General features: G+C 51.7%; 5 protein-coding genes across 5 annotated transcripts; 2 read left to right on the top strand and 3 right to left on the bottom strand.

The window, feature by feature from the left end:
• Positions 1-2,077: 2,077 nt before the first annotated feature.
• On the top strand, positions 2,078-3,198 carry Triagg1_3728 (uncharacterized protein; the record flags this gene model as incomplete). The annotated part of the gene is made up of 4 exons (XM_062898052.1): positions 2,078-2,154; positions 2,245-2,536; positions 2,620-2,907; positions 2,983-3,198. The coding sequence occupies 4 exons, from the start codon at positions 2,078-2,080 to the stop codon at positions 3,196-3,198; spliced, it is 873 nt and encodes a 290-aa protein (XP_062757231.1).
• A 999-nt stretch (positions 3,199-4,197) lies between these two features.
• Triagg1_3727 (uncharacterized protein) lies at positions 4,198-5,370 on the bottom strand (the record flags this gene model as incomplete). The annotated part of the gene is made up of 3 exons (XM_062898051.1): positions 4,198-4,279; positions 4,345-5,267; positions 5,341-5,370. The coding sequence occupies 3 exons, from the start codon at positions 5,368-5,370 to the stop codon at positions 4,198-4,200; spliced, it is 1,035 nt and encodes a 344-aa protein (XP_062757230.1).
• Positions 5,371-6,867: 1,497 nt separating this feature from the next.
• Triagg1_3726 (uncharacterized protein) lies at positions 6,868-8,921 on the bottom strand (the record flags this gene model as incomplete). The annotated part of the gene is made up of 4 exons (XM_062898050.1): positions 6,868-8,034; positions 8,106-8,530; positions 8,590-8,620; positions 8,700-8,921. The coding sequence occupies 4 exons, from the start codon at positions 8,919-8,921 to the stop codon at positions 6,868-6,870; spliced, it is 1,845 nt and encodes a 614-aa protein (XP_062757229.1).
• A 4,358-nt stretch (positions 8,922-13,279) lies between these two features.
• On the top strand, positions 13,280-14,539 carry Triagg1_3725 (uncharacterized protein; the record flags this gene model as incomplete). The annotated part of the gene is made up of 2 exons (XM_062898049.1): positions 13,280-13,402; positions 13,526-14,539. 2 exons carry the CDS (start codon positions 13,280-13,282, stop codon positions 14,537-14,539), a joined length of 1,137 nt encoding a protein of 378 aa, XP_062757228.1.
• A 534-nt stretch (positions 14,540-15,073) lies between these two features.
• On the bottom strand, positions 15,074-17,300 carry Triagg1_3724 (uncharacterized protein; the record flags this gene model as incomplete). Its single annotated transcript, XM_062898048.1, has 5 exons — positions 15,074-15,213; positions 15,281-15,949; positions 16,070-16,644; positions 16,736-17,237; positions 17,282-17,300. 5 exons carry the CDS (start codon positions 17,298-17,300, stop codon positions 15,074-15,076), a joined length of 1,905 nt encoding a protein of 634 aa, XP_062757227.1.
• Between the last annotated feature and the right edge of the window lie 1,091 nt (positions 17,301-18,391).

Here is an 18,391-nt window from a genome sequence, read left to right as displayed (position 1 = left end):
TCCCCCCCCCCCCCCCCCCCCCCCCCCCCCCCCCCCCCCCCCCCCCCCCCCCCCCCCCCCCCCCCCCCCCCCCCCGCAATCCATCCAGACTAGACTCGACTTTGACTTATCGGTTCATTCAGCCACCGACGAGACAAAGCCGGAGGATGCTCTTGTTATTCCGCATCATCAGACCGAGAGGCTTGCATTTGTGCTCCCACATGTGATACTCGCGAACCGCCTGTGTAAATCAAGCTCAATGGTACTGTGTAGAGTCTACCTGGTAGCAGCAGCGGCAATGGCACCAGAAACCGGGTAGATGTGAGCCCATGTAAGGCAAGGTAGGTAAACAACATTAACCTTTTGGCCCCCCAGAGTGGGCTTCTCATTCGATGTAAGACATGGTAACATCCTGCTCTTGTCAGGCACGCTGCGCCGATAATCTCCGCGCTGATTACCCTCGCTCGCACAAAACACCAGACATGTCGGCTCAAAGATGGCCGCGCTTGGACGGGCTGAAGTGATATTTGCTTCTGCTTGTTCCCACGCAAGCGCCCATGGGGGAAAGCCACTCGGAACGACAACTGCAAGGTTCATGCCCTCTCATTTCCACAGCATCAGCACAGACATTTTCTAGCCCCTCCTCCTCGCGACGAATTGATTTGCCGGCAAAAGTTCTCACGCCCGGCAGAAGGAAAAACAAGTGGACGGGGATAGATGGAGGAGAACCCCACAGGCATGTGGGAGCACAAATCTAAACCTGCCACACATGAGCGGTCCTTGGTTTCTGGGCGCATAATCTGTGTAACACAATGACCTGTCTGGATGACTTGTACTTTTTGTCCCCTTGTTCGTTTGTGAGGGGGGAGGGGACAGAGAGAAGAGGAGAAAGAGAAAGGCCTCGGGCTGGCCTTGGTTAGGTACTGACCTACATTGCTTGGATTGGATTGTTGGCATCTCTCCCCGTGTCTCTCGGTGGGCAATGTACGGCTTGATGTTCAAGAGGAGCTGTAGCAAAATATCCCAGAATGAACAACCGCATGATGATGAAACCAGATAACTTCCCCCCCTTCTCGCTTTAGGAGATGCGTACAGTACGGTACGATAACATGCTGCAAGCCAGTCTTTTAGCTACCTGTACACAGCATTAAACGTAGCAGCCATCTGCCGGCTTGTAAAAAAATCCAGGCACGCGTCTGGGCTGGTGTGCCACCACAACATCTGGATACTTGCGCCCACATATTGCAGAGGTAGATTTACGCCTCAATCCTCGTTTACCACGGCGCTTCAGCAGGTATCCCCGTGTAGTTCATCTTGTATACCTAGCATGTTGCCCTCGTCATTGTATTTGAGTGGCTGGCTGCGTATTATTGCTTCTCCTCCTCCGTGGATTTTGACAGCCAAATCAACCCCCCCAACGGCAGCTGGATAAGATCGCAGGTTTGTTTGTTGCTTGCAAACTCGCTACTCTCTACCATGTTTTCAAACCCTCTTCTCTTCTTGTTTTTGGCTGCTTCGACACGGGAACTTGCACGAGAAATCACCTTTTGCTCGTCTTCCCCTCTCCTTTCATGTGCTTCCCTTCCCCACCCATTCTCCCAGTCAACAACATATCCCGTGTAACTCGCTCTCGAACACAACAGCCAATTCTTGTGCTCCGGCGTGATAATTTTCTCGAGGCCCCGCTGGGAATACTTGTCCCGTCGACGGGAGCCTTCCAAGGGATCGCTTGGGCGCATAAAAGGAGCCCTCGACTCCTGTCCGAGCTCGATGTTGTCCTGAGCAGAGCCAGATATAAGGCAGCTATCAGCGATAACAGAGCAATTACCAGGCTTTAGGTACCCAGGCAGTTGCAAACGCGAATACGAAACAGCTGCAAACGCAGCAGCAAACGGAAGCATCAAAAAAGCAGCAGCTGCAATTCCCATTGTTGTTGTTTTCTCTCCCCCTCTCCTTCCTTCCTATTTCTTCTCCTTCTTCACTCTCTTCCTTTGTCTCCTCTCTTCCCTCCTTGCACCACCTTGAGCTCTTTCATCTTTCTGGATGATTTGCAGCATCTGTGCAGGCTTTGAACATGCCTATGATATTTTCAGAACACATGGAGCAATACGATCTCGAAACCGTGTTTCCTCGAAATGCGAACTTTGTGGTACCGTATCAACGGACAGAGGTCGAGTACGTAGACGACTTCATTGCGTTACAATCCAGTTTCTGTCTTTCTTGCCGCCGTCACTGACTCTCTTCTGCTCGCTTGCCCATCTATAGCATCGTCGTCATCCATGGTCTCAACATTGAGGCCAGCTACTATGTGCACAGAGACACCTGGACCTACGGTGGCAAGATGTGGCCCAGAGATATCCTACCCAGCTGCTTTGGAAAGCGCTGTCGCGTCATGCTCTTCTCCTACAATGACGGCCTCTCCGTGAATGACGAAGACACCCGATTCATCAAGCACTGTGATCGTCTTCTTCGACTTCTCATGGAGAACCGACTTGACGACCCTACTCGGTCGCTCGTCTTCATCTGCCATGACGTTGGCGGACTCATCGTCAAAGAGGTAGGCCCCCAAGAGCCTTCCTTCGTAGAAGCAACTCAAAAAGAGTTGACGGCTAACGTTGCATTTTGCGATGCTCAATGTAGGCATTGGCCAAGGCCCATTTGGACAAGACCGGCACCATTCACATCATCGATCAGTGTACTCGCATGTTGGTCTTTTTCAACACCCCTCACCACAACGTTGCCAAGTCTGTGCGAAACATTGCCAGCGCTGCCGTCCGTCCCACGCCTCCCGAGGTCCTTGACATGCTGGACAAGGCATGCAACGAGCACGTTGAACGCATGGCACCTCTGGAGAATAGAGGCCGTCTCTACCGTCGACGTGTGGTCATCAATTTCCATGGCACCAACTGGTACCGTGGCAAGCAGCTCGTATGTGTTAATCCCCTCACAACGTCTCTCTTTTTTCAGGGTGAAGCTGATTAACTGATTAACCCTGTTCTCAAGCTTGTTGAAAAGGAAGACAGCATGATGAATGTCAGGCCCGAATATTGGGAGAAGCATTTCTCCATCTACGGCGACCACACGTCCATCTGCAGGTATCCTCACAGCGAGGACATCACCTGCGAGACTGTTGTCAAGACGATTGGCCTCAACACCTATCTTGCCTTGCGTATGTTCCCTACTCTTGAAATCATCCACAGGGCGAAGTTTCGCCTTTGAAGGATCCACCATCTCTCCCAGACATCCAAAAGGAGCTTCCACTAAGTTGCCCAGAAATGGATTGCTAGACGCGAAACATTTGCGAAAGCGAGCTCTCCGGCGACCTTTTATACCATCGCCTCGCCACTTGTCCCGGCTTGCTATTTGGTATTGATTTGATAAAGGCGAACAGGCAGTTAACTAGATTGATTTGCTGCGCTCGTTTAATGATGAAGGCATTTGGTAGTTGTGGGCGTTTAGGTAGTGCTTTTGGAAGGGTAGTGAGACTAAATGAGATTATGAGACTGACACTTTTCAATACTGCTGCCACCGTCGCCATCGTGTCAATTGCGTACCTGCAAGTACTCTACTATGATTGTATTTTCCCCTTCTTCTTCTTCTTCTTCTTCTTCTTCTCCTTCATTTCTTTGATTCATTTCTCCCTTTGTATCACCAGTGACGCGTGTCTCTTGCCCATCCGTTCCCTTTGTCCCTACCTCCTCCTGGGGCACTTCTGTGTACATGTAACCATGTACCAAAAACACACGCACAAGGAAAATCCCAACTTCCAGCCTCAAACTTTCAACTTTCAATTTCCACATTAAACTACTTGAACCATGATGCAATCTGTCAAGTTCAAACTTTTCTCCGGCTACGATGAAATCCAGCCACCACTGAAGATCCGTCCATCTGGAGGCGTCGATTCATGTCAGCTACGACCAAACTGCAGCAATGGCCGCCCCCAGGTAGATTCGCCTCGCTGAACGTCACTGACACTTTACAATTGCCAAACATTTTGATTGAGACCTGCTAATGCAGTGTTTCCTAACAGCGAATTGCCGGAGCCGAAGGCTGCCTACGCCCTGATGCATCTACGCCCAGACGCATCTCCCATCATTACAAATTCCAAGTGATAGCCATGGTCTCAGCCGCTTGAGATCACCCTCATTGTTCCATAAACACGCTTTTTTCCACAAGGCGGAGGACCCGATCCCAAAGAAGTCGATTTTGACGCCTAGTTCACTCCTTAACGGCGATTGCCTGGAGACCTTTGCCGCGGATGGACAGGACCGAGGACAAGACCCAGAAACAAACAAACAACCTGTTGTAGCGTCAGCATCAAGAATAGCACCAGTCAGCGAAAAGGAGAGGATGATGGAGCCATACATGACCAGTGCAAGTTTAAGTGCTTTGTTTCCCTTGAATTTGGGAATGGTAGGCCTGACTTGCATCGAAGCCACCACGGCGCCCATGTAACGGGACACGGACGGCAACTGCGAAGAGTGGTCTCGGAGGAACCCATAGCTGTCATTCTCTTGGAAAAAGTAACGACGAGGCTGCTTAACCATGAGCAGCGTGTTGAGGCGCGCCATGCTCAGCTCGCCATACGTGAATCGCTCGTCGATTTGGCCATAGAGTCTGCCGTTGTTGAGTGTCCGTTCGACAAACGCCTTCCAGCCGGCAAAGTCCATGTCATCCGGCAACAGGTTTTTTGCCTTTGCAATGCGGAAGTCGCTCTCGTGCGTAATGAGAACTATATACGAGTACAAGAAGCCCATGGCGCACTTCCAGAGCTTGCTGTGCTCGCAAGGCGTGCGTGTCGAGAGTTTTGTCTGGCGTCGGACAAGCCCTGCCGCTCGAACCATCTTAAACTCGGGACTATAGGAGCATCCCTCAGGGCACTCGAGATGTTCCGACCAGAACTGAGGGTCAATAAGATACTTCGGGAGTGGCTTGATGAAGATCTTGCCTTTGGCCCAGAGAAGGTGTGTGTCCATCCTCTCGGTCACCAAGATCTCGAGGCCAAGAGCCTCCTGATGGTGGAGAGCTTGCGGAGGCTTGGCCTTGCCAAGGATGGAGAAGTAGGGCGACACTTCAGCCAATCGCTCGATATTGAGATCATCTTTCAAGAAGTGTTGAACGCGGCCGTGTGGTATACCGATCCAGGCCGCTCCGTTGCGGAAAGAAACAGCCAGCATGCTTCGGAGCTCGCTTTCGGTGAGAGGAGACACATTTGGCACGGCTGGCACATCTGGCACGGCTGGCGCACTTGGCACATCGGGCACATTTGGCAGAGGAAAAGCCGAAATCTAGTCATTGTCATCAGCGACTTACCATTAAAGAGTGTATGTGAAGGGTAAGATTATTGGTGAGAAGACTTACTGCTTCCCCGGTGGGAGTTGGAGATTCCATCGTGCTTGAAAGTTACTGATGCAAGTTATCAAAAGGTTAATGGACGACAAAAGTGATTGAAATAAACCGACCAACTTCAGGCGCTCCAGACGCAGATTTATAGCCACAAACTACCTAGTACCTGGGTGGCATCGGCCTAGTAAAGGAGAGACAGAGGCAGACGGCCCAGACGGTGGACAGGGCACAAGCACGGCAAGTAAGAGACTGCCAGCATATGAGACCAGGCAGTCAGCATCGCGAGACGCGTCCTCAGTCCTATTGGAGCTTTGCCTTGCTGCTTTTTCACGCTATCCGGTGGCTTGCTTTAGGAGATGAGAACTTCATACATCATTGTCTCTCAATAATTACACCACGTGCTACACCCAGGAGCGGCACAGACGACGATCAGCACCGGGAACCCGGTATCCAAAGCTGTGCTCACATTCACCAAAGGGATAGCGGGCTGATGGCGAAGCTCAAGCCCCCAGCAGCAGCATCTCGACCGGCTCTCGCTACCTTTGACCAAGTGGCCTAGTCTTGATGCCTCTGTCTCGAAGCGATCCGTGTCCGTTGGCGTTGTCGGCTGTGTGGCGGACGTGTTTAGCTGAGTTCTAGGCCCATCCTTGCCGCCTGACGGTGCTAATACAGGTGGTAGGAGTAAGTAGTAATATGCTACAGCAAACAGACCAGCCAAACTGAAACTTGCCAACCAAGGCGAGGGCGATTGAAGCCCGACGTCAAGTGGCCAAGCCCGACAGCCCTGTCCCATCATTCCGTGCCCCGGATAACCTCTATTCCCCTGTCCGGCAGGGGTTGAAAAGCCACTTTATGAGTGCTCGTACAGGTACCTACGATACTCGTACGAGGAGTGCTCAGGCACTTGTCCGCCAAGAATCCTTGCATTCACACCCTCTCAGCCTCCGGAACTTTAGATCCATCCCGCGCAGAACATAACCCACAGGGCCACAGCCCATCACAGACAAGCAGCCTGCATATGCCGGGCCGCCCTCCTAATTGTCTCGAAATTACCAACTTTCTGGCGGTGTGATGGATGGAGAAGGTCTTCCGTCCCGTCCTACCCAAGACACCAGCTCATGTGCCGTGCGCCGCACCGCAAAAAAAGAAAGTCGCGGACGAGGAAAATATGTTGGGGGCAGCACCTTGCGGCAAGTGGGTGTGAATGTAGAGAGGGCCAGATTCACCCGAAGGAGATCGGATGCGAGGAGGTCCTGGCGATGAGAGCCAGAATGCCCGATCCTCACGACTGTCGGCCGCACCTACGAGACACCAAGAGCGGGTTGTGCGAGGGCGGCTGGCGGAAAGCCTGGTTCGTGTCTCATTATCATTATCTAGGTCATTATCATATCATTCGCTTTGAGCGAGCTGTTCATCCAAGTGTCCTGTCCTCGGGCCCCGATGCATCTTTGTCCTCGTCCCCCTTTCCCTATGCGGTTTATCGATGTAACCCCAATCTCCCGATTCATCGCTGCTTCATGTCAATTTTGCAATCTGCTGATTTCATGGTTCCGTTTCACTCGGCCGATTTTCATAGATGACCGAGTCGGGCCACTCAGTCTCGACCTCTTCGGCCTCCTCCATCTCTTCCGCTTCGTCCACTTCCTCGACCTCCTCCACTTCAACCACTTCAACCACTTCAACCACTGCGGCAGTCTTGGCTACCTCAGCAATCTCCATCACCTCAATCTTCTCCACCTTCTCGGCGCTCTTGACCCGCCCCTCGTTGGCCTTTTCGATGGCTGCCCGAGCACCGGCCCATGCCTTTCTCCCTCTGCCCATGTCGAAGAGCCTGTACACGGCTGAGACATTTGGGCCGTCCATGATGAACTTGTAGAGCATCCTGTTCTTCCACCAGAATTTCCATGCTTCCCAGCCCCAACCCTCGAGCCGTTCAATGACACCGGTTCCGGCCGCAGCATTGAGCCACGTATACGTGCCTCGAATATCTACACGGAGGCCAAGGTATGCCATCGGGCCACGCTCGAGGGCTCGCACCACGAAACTATAATGAGAATCAATCTCTCTCTGCATTGCCCGTGGCGAAGGGAGAGGATAGCTGCCCGACCACATGCTGGCGAGTGCCATGGTGGCGAGGTCGTAGAGAACAAACGTAGGCCGCAGCGTCGTCAGGTTGCCCAGCACTGCCAGCGACTCGGGATATCGTTCTGATAAGATGCCGTGGTAAAGCCTTTGATATTCACAGTCCTGGTTGTGGTGCTTTGCACCATTGAGCCCCTTGAATGAGTCCATTGAGAACTCAGCATCGGCAGGATGGGCCTCGTCTTTGATGAGGGACAGGTCGTGGTAGTAGCCACAGCAAAAGATGATGGCATCAACGTCTGTAATCTCGCTGCCGTCCTTGAACACCACGGTTCGGGGACCAGCAACGCCCATGATGCCGGGGTAAATCTTGACGTCGCCGCTGTCGAATAGACCAGGCAGCTCATCGCACACAAATGGACTGCGATAGAGCGGGCCGCTGACGGGGCCGCTGAAGCAGGGGTGAGCCCTCAAGGTTGGAAAGGCATAGCTCTGGGCGAGACCAATGGCTTTGCCGGCAAAGTAATTCGTAGCGTGGGGAGACAGTCGCATACAGAACCGGATCATCGAGTCTCTACGACGGGTCATGTAATGGTCCCACGGCCGTCCTCCAATCGTTCTGGGGATCTATACAGCCAGCACCCTGTCAGTAACTATTGCTTCAATCATGGTCCTGGAGAACGTCGTTGATCATTTACCAGAGAACACCGGCTCCTGCTGCTGAGATACAGCTTGTTTGCGCCGGCCTGCTTCAAGAAGCTCAGGGTGTCGGCTCCGGTCGAGCCCAGGCCGACGACCAAGACATTCTTTCCGGTGTATCGTGTCGGGTCCTTGAATTCGCGGGAGTGGATGGCGTCTCCGGCGAACTTTTCGATGCCCTTGATCTCGGGCATATTCATGACGCTCAAGCCGCCCGTCGCCATGACGACCCGATCATACTCTCGCTCTTCTTCCTCGCCGGTTTTTGTGTGCTTGGTGGATACGATCCACACGCCATCTTCTTCGTCTCGTCGGATGCTCGTCACGGCCGTTGAAAGCTCGACGTGCTTGATCAGCTCGAATTTGTCTGCATATGCCTCGAGGTAGTCGGCGATCTGCTGTGCGGAGGGGAACGACGGATAGTCTGTTGCATAACCTCGTCAGCAATAGGTTCCGAGTGCTTTCGACATGCTCGTATCTTACCGTCGGGCATCGGGAAATCTGTAAAAGCATTCTGCAGGAATGATAAATGTCTTTGCATGAGCCTCACGTGCCAACATCAAACTTGGTTTTCCAGAGTCACGGCCACTCACTGTTTCTTTCGACATGTTGACCCTCGTACCCGGAAGTGCTGACACTTGCTGCGCATCCGTGGAATGGTGCCAATTGCCTCCGAGATATTCATTCTGCTCCAGGGCTCTCACGTTGAGGCCCTGCTCGACCAGATTTTTCACCGCCAGCAGGCCCGTGACGCCTGTGCCCACGACGCACACATTGTTCCCCAAGCCGCCTTTACCCGTGCCGTATGTGTCCATTCTGTCGCCAGTCTTGGTGAGAAGTTTTCCCCCTCTAAGCTGTAGAGGCTCCCGTTATGGACAAGGCTGAGGGACGAGGAGAGAGAAAAAGATGTCGAGGTTGGTGGGTGCGCAAAATGGAGCTCATGGCCGTTGGGCATCTAGCTCAGGGGTGTTTCCCTATTGCCCGTCCCGTCTGTCAGCTAGTGCCATCTGAGAAAGAAAGATTTCGCTCCCAATGGCACAGCTAGCGATGTGGTCAATGGTTGGAGAGGTGGATCCGCCTGGGCGCCGTTGAAGATGCTCCCGGACGCTAGAACGATAAGAGCAGGTTGGACGACGATGCTTACTGGAATTCATGCGAATCTGCTGATGATTTCTGAGAAGTCGATTGTTCGGAGCAAAGAGTTTATCAACATTGCTTCGGTTGAAACTGCGATTCAGCTCTTTATTAGACTAATTGTCAGCGGAACAAGAAGTGCATGCAATAGTTATGTGTACTTGGGGGAAAAGGTGATGACAATATTTCCTCTGCCTCGACATGTGGCTCAATGTGACGATTTCTTCTTCAAACATCCCATTTCTCTTGGGCGGGCTGCGTTTGTTCATATCTGTCGGCTTTCGTTTCGAATTGATTTACATACTCGTACGCTCACCCCCAAATTACGGCCGTAGCAGGATGTGGGAGTGGGACTAGAACGAGTTCAACTTGAAACCCGAATTCTTCCTCACAGCGCTCCGCGGTCGCCTCAATACGCACATTCTACCAATATAACACTCCAAGGAACTGTGCAACAATGTCAGAAGTCGCATCAAACATACTACGACGAAAGACAAGTCTATTTCAAGCTGGAAACGCCGAATCAATGCAGCCCACGATTGGGCTATTGGCATGCGAGCTTTTTTCAGTGCAGAGAATATCAAAAGAAAAAGAGAAAAAAAAAGGGACCAGGCCTGGATACGAAAGCCGACTACATCTTGCCTATATTAAGCAAGCTTCTCCGGAGCGACAAGCCCTATTCCTCGTTCAAGGTCTTCAAGAGACACTCAATGAAAAGTATCAGTCAACCATAGAGAAACGTTCTTGAAAAGTATGTCCCATTTGCGTTTCTCGTGCCGTGTGGAGTCACCGTCGGTGCTTTTCCAGCAATCTCGTATTCTCTGGAAGCTTGATTGATGAGCTCCAAACGAAACGAGCAATACCAGCTAGCTGCTGCTACAGTTTCCGCTGTGGGTGTGGATCCAGCTGACGCCGTCGAGATGCTTCGGACGCTAAACAGATGGAATTGACGGATCCATGGCCGAATATGTGGATCTGCGGAGCCTATGGTCACGGCCCGACCCGGACAATGGAATGTTCAAAGGGTCAGCTCGCTGTCTTGGATTGGGAAGAATCTTTTGCTGAGGCTTTCTGGACAGTCCATAAGGGCAGGGGGCTTCTTATCTTCAAGATCTGGCCGTTGATCCGGCTTGACACCACCTCACAGCCAGTATAACTTACTCGTGAACGAAGTGTAGGTAGAAGCAGCTGTCAGTCAGGCAACGAGCTGTTGTCCATCAAGGATTCACTTTCCATGAAGCCAAAAAAAAAAAGATATCGCTTGGATTTTATGACCGTAGGAGAGATGGACAAAATCCGGACGCCTTGACCTGGTCGTCATTGAAGCAGTTGGAAATCGAGACCTATCATCAAACCACCACCACCGTAGCTCTGTGGGAATCGGTTGTGTTTGCAAAGCTGCGGGGTGCCAAGATGGGGAAACTGTATATCCATTGCCACAAGTTGTAGAGTTGATCCTCTTGAATGATCTGCCGGCACTTTGTTCAGACAGTTGTAAGCAGAGCAAAATTGCTGGCATGATGGAGCATACCTGTAACCAAGACCAGCAGATTTACCAAACAAAACATTAATCCAATTGATGGGCGACGAGGTAGACATTGGAGGTTCAGAAACGTAGAGAACTCGTATTGGACGTCTAATGACGACCCGCAGCAATAGTCCTTCTGGATGTTGGTAAACTCCGAGATCAGCATCACCACAAGGATGGTTACCCAACACTTGAACCAAACATTTCGTATTGTGAACACCAAGACCGCCATTCGCCGAACTCAAGCATATTTTAATGGCGTTGAACGACTCAAAAGTCGAAAAGGGGCCAGTTGCACACAGCTATAAACACGATGCAGGAGAGTAGACGGCTATATTAAAATCCCAACGAAATTTCCACCATTGACACATAATTCATTGAATGATGATTTTTCCATCTTCAAAATAAGGTACTAGATTGCTAAGAAAAGTGTTGGCCATGTACCTGCAGAATGGTACTGGGGAGGTGTTGCTCCTTCCTCTGTCACGCTTCGTTGGGTGGGCAAGAGCTTCTGGCACACCGCCCAACAGCAGGGAATTTCTCCTCTTCTGCTTTTCCTTTTCCTTTCCGATATCATCATCGCATCCCTTGGCCGAGCAAATCTCTCCATCGCATCCATTTCCGCAAAGTCGAATTCATTCCTGAGGCTGGTTGTTGCGCAAGCAAAAGGCGACTTCCGGGATTCGTCCGAAGCATGGACCATGATGCATCGCACAGTCATTCTTTTCTCCGCATAATCCGACTCACCATCATGACTGACGATTTCTTCTGAATTCATCTCACTCTTGACAGCCATCGGCTATTTGATTCTTCAAAGACCTGCGGAGGTGTCTGCGACGCCCTGATAGGGCTCGTCAACGAGGGTCATTCGCCGAATCGTCCACTTGACCGTACTCGTGAAATCAACGGTGACGGAAGTCCTACCATACCGCCGCAGAGGAAGCGACAAAGCAAGGCTGGCCACTGTCATGGCTTTTCAGATACTCGCGGTGACAAACTGGGACTCTCAGTGGTGAGCTTTCCCAGCGTCGTACCAGGTCAGATTAGTAGGCTATTGGGTATTGTTTAGGACAAGAAGGTATTGCAACTCTTTCGAGAGACAGTAGCTTTTTTCACTGAATTCTGCTAATAATTTTTTCACCAAATGTTAGACCAGCGAGCAGAGATGACTGAGAACAAGCGAACAAGTTCTCCACCGCAATTTCAACGCAACCGCTGTCCAATGTTGAGGTGCGCTTCGGAGGGTTCTTGAGATTATGGCCCTGTAACTTGGCTTCTTCAGCTTTCATTACCGCCTTTCAGAGATTTTGCTACTTGGGCAAATACAAAGCAACCCATGCTTTGTTTCTCGTCTCCTTAGGCGCTCGCACTTGGTCCAGCTCTTGCAGCGCGTTGGATGTCTGCAGCTTTACCTCCAAGATATTTCATGAGCCCTTTACGAAGATTGGCAAGTGAGTCACATCTTTGTCTACTTTGATCCTGCCACTCAAACAATTTAATGCGTGGATGAAAGACGATCTGACCATGATAGGATCAGGCTAATGCCTTAACAGGGTGGGTGATCAAAGACACGCAATTCCACCACGAGGAATATGCTAATTAATGCTGGGCTCTTTATCGCTCCCCTACCTTTTTTTTTTTCAAACCTCTTTGAGATAGTAGTCACGGTTCCTGGAAATAGATTGGGAAGACTTCTTCCAAAGGGCGCTGGCACCATCGTTAACACTCTTGTTATCAATCATTCAGGGATTGACGTTAATTTGCCGTGCTAGGACGAATCACAAACAAAGACGCGGAGAGTAGCATCGCTTGTGCCGACAGTCTACCGAGTGAGTCGACTCCAATTACACAAGCAAGGTGCATCAACGCACGTTACGCCGGCCGCAAAGAACAATATTAACCTCTCTGCAACGGCGGCATCGAATTCAGCCAAGTTCGTTTGCAACATTCTCTTGCCTAAATTGATACCAATCACCTAGAGATACTTGGTCACGATCAACAGTATGCGATTGAAAAGCAAACCACAGGCGTGATGCGGGCGGGTGAGCCTATTCTACGGCCCTACGGATTATACACTGTGAGTGTCTTTAAGACAGACGGAAGAAAGATACGTAATCATTTTTACTGATACTGCGCTTAGCGATCAACCTTCGCCCAGATCAGTCCAAATCAAAAGGTCGCTACTAATCTTTTACTGGGCCATTCAACAATTGAGCGTGCTCAACACGGAGTCGTTATTCAGCACCCCAGCGACTACGTGAAGTTGGAGCATTGGAACCCGAAAGCTGTTTATTGAGTACTATAGATGTTCACCAAACATCCACTTGAGTCCTCCTAGCACTTGCTACCAGGACTACTTCTCTGGTGCTACAGCTATATTCCTCTACTATTTACTGCCGGGCGCAACGCTACCAAATGACTCACCATATCGCTCCATCGCGCCACATCGCATAATTTTTACAGTGGCTTTCACCCGCTCGCTCACCCTGACCTGCAACACCAGCCGCAGCAATGGACGAGGCTATCAAGCAGCTCTTAGAATGGTCTACTTCAATAGGAGTCGAGTTGAATGGTATTCATCCAAAAGCTCTTCACGGACGAGGTATCGGCATTGTGGCTACCCGGCACCTTGAGGTAACTTTGATTTTTTCTTCTCGCTGAATCCCCACTACCAAAATTTGACTGAGTCTCGTCGATGCTCTTATATCACCGCCCAATCCCGTTCATTCAGCTATCAGTGCTGATTAGAATATCTAGGCCGATCAAGTCATTCTTAAAGTGCCCATATCTGCTTTGCGCACTCTCAGCAACACTCCGAAAAACATCATCAAGAAGCTTAGCGGTGCTTCTGTTCACAATATCCTTGCAGTTTCTCTTTGTCTGAGTGACGGCACTGGGATTGACAAATGGACTCCTGTCTTTCCTTCTCGGCGGGACATCGCCTCGAGTTTGCCCATTTGTTGGCCTGCGAAGCTACGCTCTTTGCTGCCGTCAGGAGCCAAGGCTTTACTCACAGCTCAACAGGATAAGTTCAACAAGGACTGGGCACTCGTGACGGCCGCATACCCAAAGATTCACAAGGATGACTATTTGTACAGTTGGCTCCTTATCAACACTCGAACTTTCTACCACACAGATCGCAGCACGGATAAGCTGCCCAGGGAAGATCGAATGGCACTCCAGCCTGTGGCGGATCTTTTCAACCACACGCCCGAGGGCTACTGCGTCGCCGCTTTTGACGACAAGTTCTTTACATTTACCACTACGCGTACTCACCAGCCCGGTGAAGAAGTATTCATCCGCTACGGACCTCATGCAAACGACAAGCTGCTTGTGGAGTATGGCTTCACACTGCCGTCGTCCGTGAACCCTTGGGATGAAGCATGCCTCGACTCGTACATCTGCCCTTCCATGTCCGGCGATCAGAGACACCGGCTGGAAGCCGTCGGCTTCTGGGGGAACTACATGCTTGATGCCCAAACAGCATGTTACCGCACGTATGTTGCCTTGCGGATGCTCTGCCTTCCGCTTAACCGGTGGCAAGATATCCTGGACGGGACGAGGGACGAGGACGAGGACAGCTCGGTCATTAATGCGGCACTGCTAAAGATATTGACCAAGTACGACGCCGACGTCACCAGCGCTCTGGGGCATCTGGAGCAGCTGGAGGCCAGTTCCGTTGGCGACGAGGAAATGAGAGGCATCCTGACAGACAGATGGCTCCAGATTAAGCATCTGGTGACGGCAGGAAGATCACGGATTGAAAGCTAACATCGGAGGGACTGGAGGACAATGATTGTCTCCGCCTCTCATTGAATCAGTCAATCCCTTTCAATCGCCTATACGCACGCACTGCACAGGGCTATGATGCCTATTCGGGTTTTTTTTTCGTCAAATTGCTTTGCTCTCTGAATCATACCTTGCTCCATCCTGTTTTGTAAACCTTTTCCCCTGTTCCTGACATGCAATAGACAAAGGAGAGAATAAAAGCAAAGAGCCTAAAAGACAAGAGAAGAGAAAAAATTACAAAGTTTCCACAAAATGCTCTCTGACTCCTGACATCTTAAGAACCCGGCGTTTGTTCTATTATACACTGTCGAAAAAAAAAAGATTCCCTTCCTGATGCAAACTGACAAGTGATTTTCCCAACGTCCGTCAAAAGCAATGGGGCGAGTGGCCCGTTCCTGTTCCCCCTATACAAGCAAATCAACCAATCAATCCATTGTGCTCTCGCGAGAAGCAATCGAACCATGGCCCAGGTCTTCTTCCTGTGATGGATGCAAAATGGGCCTTGTTGAACGTCCATTACTCGGGACGAGGTCGCTTTGCACCGTGAGGGTTGCCCCAGTTGCCATCATTACCACCACCTCCGCCGCCGCCGCCGCCGCCGCCTTGTTGTCCAAAGCCAAATCCGCCTGGGAAGTTGGGAGGCATGCCCTGGAAGCCTGTTGTTGCACAAGTTAGCAGTGGACTATGGAGGTTGTGGAGGAGGGAATGTGTTTGAGGACGGACTGGGCCGGTGAAGTGGCATTGGAAAGATGGGAATTGGCGGTGGTGGAACGCGACCATGGTAACGGTAGCCGCTGACAAAGAAGAGGTAGTGACGCCAGTATTCAATATCGCAAGCCATGCAGCGCAGCCCCCGAGTGCCATGGATGGCGCAGCCCCAAAGGAGGCGAGGATCTTGACCTCCAGCGGCAGCGGCAGCGGCTCGGTAATATTGCTGATACTGCTGTTGAAGCTGGGATGCCGAAGATGAAGCCGCGGCTGCACTGGCGGCTGAACTGGCATCTGCCACTTGGCCTGAGCTCACTTGAGGGTTCTGCTCTTGAGGCACTTGCGGCTCTTGATGCACTTGCTGAGGTTGTTCTTTCGTCTCGGCACCCTCTTTCACTTCTTTGCCCTTGTCATCATAGCTCTCCTCAAGAATGCTGCTTCCTTCAGCATCGACATCCTCTTCTTGGACACTTTCTTTGAGCTTCACTAGATATTGGGCTACTTCATGTGCCTCCTGGAGTTGCTGCTCTTGGAGTTGTTGCTCTTGAAGTTGTTGTTCTTGAAGCTGTGACTCTTGAGGCTGTGGCTCTTGAAGCTGTGGCTCTTGGGTTGGCTGCTCTTCTGGCCCTTCTGGCCCTTCTGGCTCTTCTGGCTCTTGATTGGCCATGTCCACGTCTGGGAGAGCTGATGATGATGGTGTAGTGGATAATGATGATGACGAAGCTTCCTAGGCCGTCGCTGAAACCATTTGAAGGGGAGGGGTCTGTGGGTTAGGTGTAGGTGAAGTGTCTGCATCTTGCGTACCTGGCATTCCGTTACCCATCATTCCCATGCCCATATTGCCAGGCATGCCCATGCCCATGCCTCCCATGTTCATGCCCATCATACCGCCGCCGCCTCCTCCTCTGCCCCGGATCATGTTCTGGCCGCCCCTCATGTTGCCTCCAGGGTTACTTCGGCCGCCAAAAACGTAGTGGCTGCCGCCTCCACCAGGACCGCCGCCCATTGGGCCGTTGTAGCCGCCGCCGCCGCCTCCTCCTCCCATGTTGTTGTTGTTGTTATTATAGCCCATGTTTCCGCCGTAGTTTCGGTTGAAGTTGGGGTTCATGCCGCCGCGGCTTCCACCCATGCCTCCTCGGCCGCGGAAGCCTCCGTAGTTGCCTCGCTCGTTGTAGGATCCAGAGGGAGCGGCTCGCGGCTGCTCCTTAACGCGGGCCGGTGCGTCCTTGGGCAAGGTCCGGAAGGGGTTGACGCCCGGGTTCCAGTAGGAGATTGTCATCCTCTTCTGGCCAGGTTGTACACTGTCCATCGCAACGGTATCGATATGACGCTTGGCGGCGGTGGAAGCTTGGCGGGTGTGGAACTCGATATAGGCTTGGCTGCAGGGAGACACGACGGAGTAATTAGTAACAGCAGCAACAACCAAACAAGAAAAGATTAGGATCCCGAGCAGCATATTGGCAAACCTACCCTTTACTCTTTCCATTGACCTTGTGCTCGCTAAAGGTGAGCTCCTTGATATCTCTCTCGCAGCCGGCCTTTCGAAGCCAACCTCGGATATCATCATCCGTCATCCACCAACTGAGCTCTGAAATCATAATGGCTGCCGTAGCGCCGCTATCGACAGGCCGGTCGTTGTGGTCTTGCTCCTCCGATTTTCTCTTTACACCGTGGTGATGTGGAGCCTCTTCGGCATCGTCACTACGGCCGCTGTCGTAGCGGCGGTCGTCTTCATGCTCGTCGTCTCTTCTGTGGTCTCGACTGTGATAGTCGTAGTCATCTCGCGAATGGCCGCCACTATGGCGGCGTTCATCCTGACGAGGCTGGTCGTTGGCGTCGCCATCGGTGTCGCCGTAGAAGTCAATGTCAAAATCGGGGTCACCCATCTCGGCGGTTTCGTACGTTGGTAGGAGTTCGTCGACACGGACGGTCACATGCAATTTCTCGTGGTTGTATTCGGATGCTGAGGACACTAATGAAACGATGATTTGTTATTAGGATATTCAAGCGAGATACAGGCGATGCCTCCTGGCATGTAGAGTGAAAGAAGATGGCCATTATTCACTAATGGCCGGCTGCAGCGCTGCTCTCGGCACGTTGGAAACGTCTAGCGTACGTGTGATGCTCCCCCCTTCTCTCTTTGCCTTTTGTTTGCCCACAAACAGGGAGAGTTATAAACAAGATCAAGGTGACGACAATGGCAATAAGGACATAGGTAGATGAGGTTGTACAAAAAAAAAAAGACACAAGGTTTGACAAGCAAAAATTCGAAAGGGCTAGGCTTGCTGGTACGTACAGTCCCCGAGAAAAAGGTAGCCGAAAAGCTACCTAGTAGCTCGATCTCTCTCCAAGTCCGATGCTCGTTGTCTCGCTTCCTTTGGAATTGTGCTGCAGGATAAGGTGCTCCAGCCGGACGCTCCCTTGACGGTACCCTGTGTCTCGGCCGATGTGGGTGGTAGCGGCCCAACACCAATTGCGGCTCGTGGAGATGGGATAAACGCACAAAGGCGCCGGAGGTTGTTGATTGGGATCTTGGCCAACGAAGCTGACGGTCAAAAGCTGGGCGTGACGAAGAAAGTAAGAATAGGGAGAAGGAGGGGCCAAGCTATGCTATCAAGGCTAGCTTGGCTGGCACGAGCCTAGGCGGTTGTTTGCGGTTCGAGGCTCAAGCAGCAGCGGCAGCAGCAGCAGCAGCAGCAAGTTTGTCTGCTCCTCGCCGTCAGCAAAGAGATGATGGGGCAATTGCTTCGCGTTCCTTTGGGTGGGACCGAATCGAGGCCTGAAGGTGCTGCGGCCAGTCGGCAGCTTGCGAGTGGCTGCAAGGCAGTTTTTGTCCGAGGTCGGGAGGAGAGGGAGCGAACAGGGGAGGGGCCAAGCAAACAAGTGCTCGTAGCACTGAAATATAAGCGGTGGCAAGGGGAAATGAAAGGAAGGCAAAGAAAAAGAAAAAAAAAGAGAAAAAATAGGTGATATAGCTGAAGGGGCCAGGGGGGTGGGTTGGACGATGGATTAGGCGAGAGAAGCAGGAGAATGGAAGAAGCAGAAAAAAAGGAAGAAAAGTTACCGGAACGGCGCGAAGAGCACGGAGTAGCGGCGCGTCGCTGCGCTGAATCCGAGTTACCAGCA

Source organism: Trichoderma aggressivum, assembly GCF_033847375.1.
Source record: "Trichoderma aggressivum f. europaeum strain CBS 100526 chromosome Unknown scaffold_011, whole genome shotgun sequence".
NCBI lineage: Eukaryota > Fungi > Ascomycota > Sordariomycetes > Hypocreales > Hypocreaceae > Trichoderma > Trichoderma aggressivum.
Note: the sequence above shows the minus strand (reverse complement) of the source record. Positions and strands in the feature narration are given on the sequence as shown.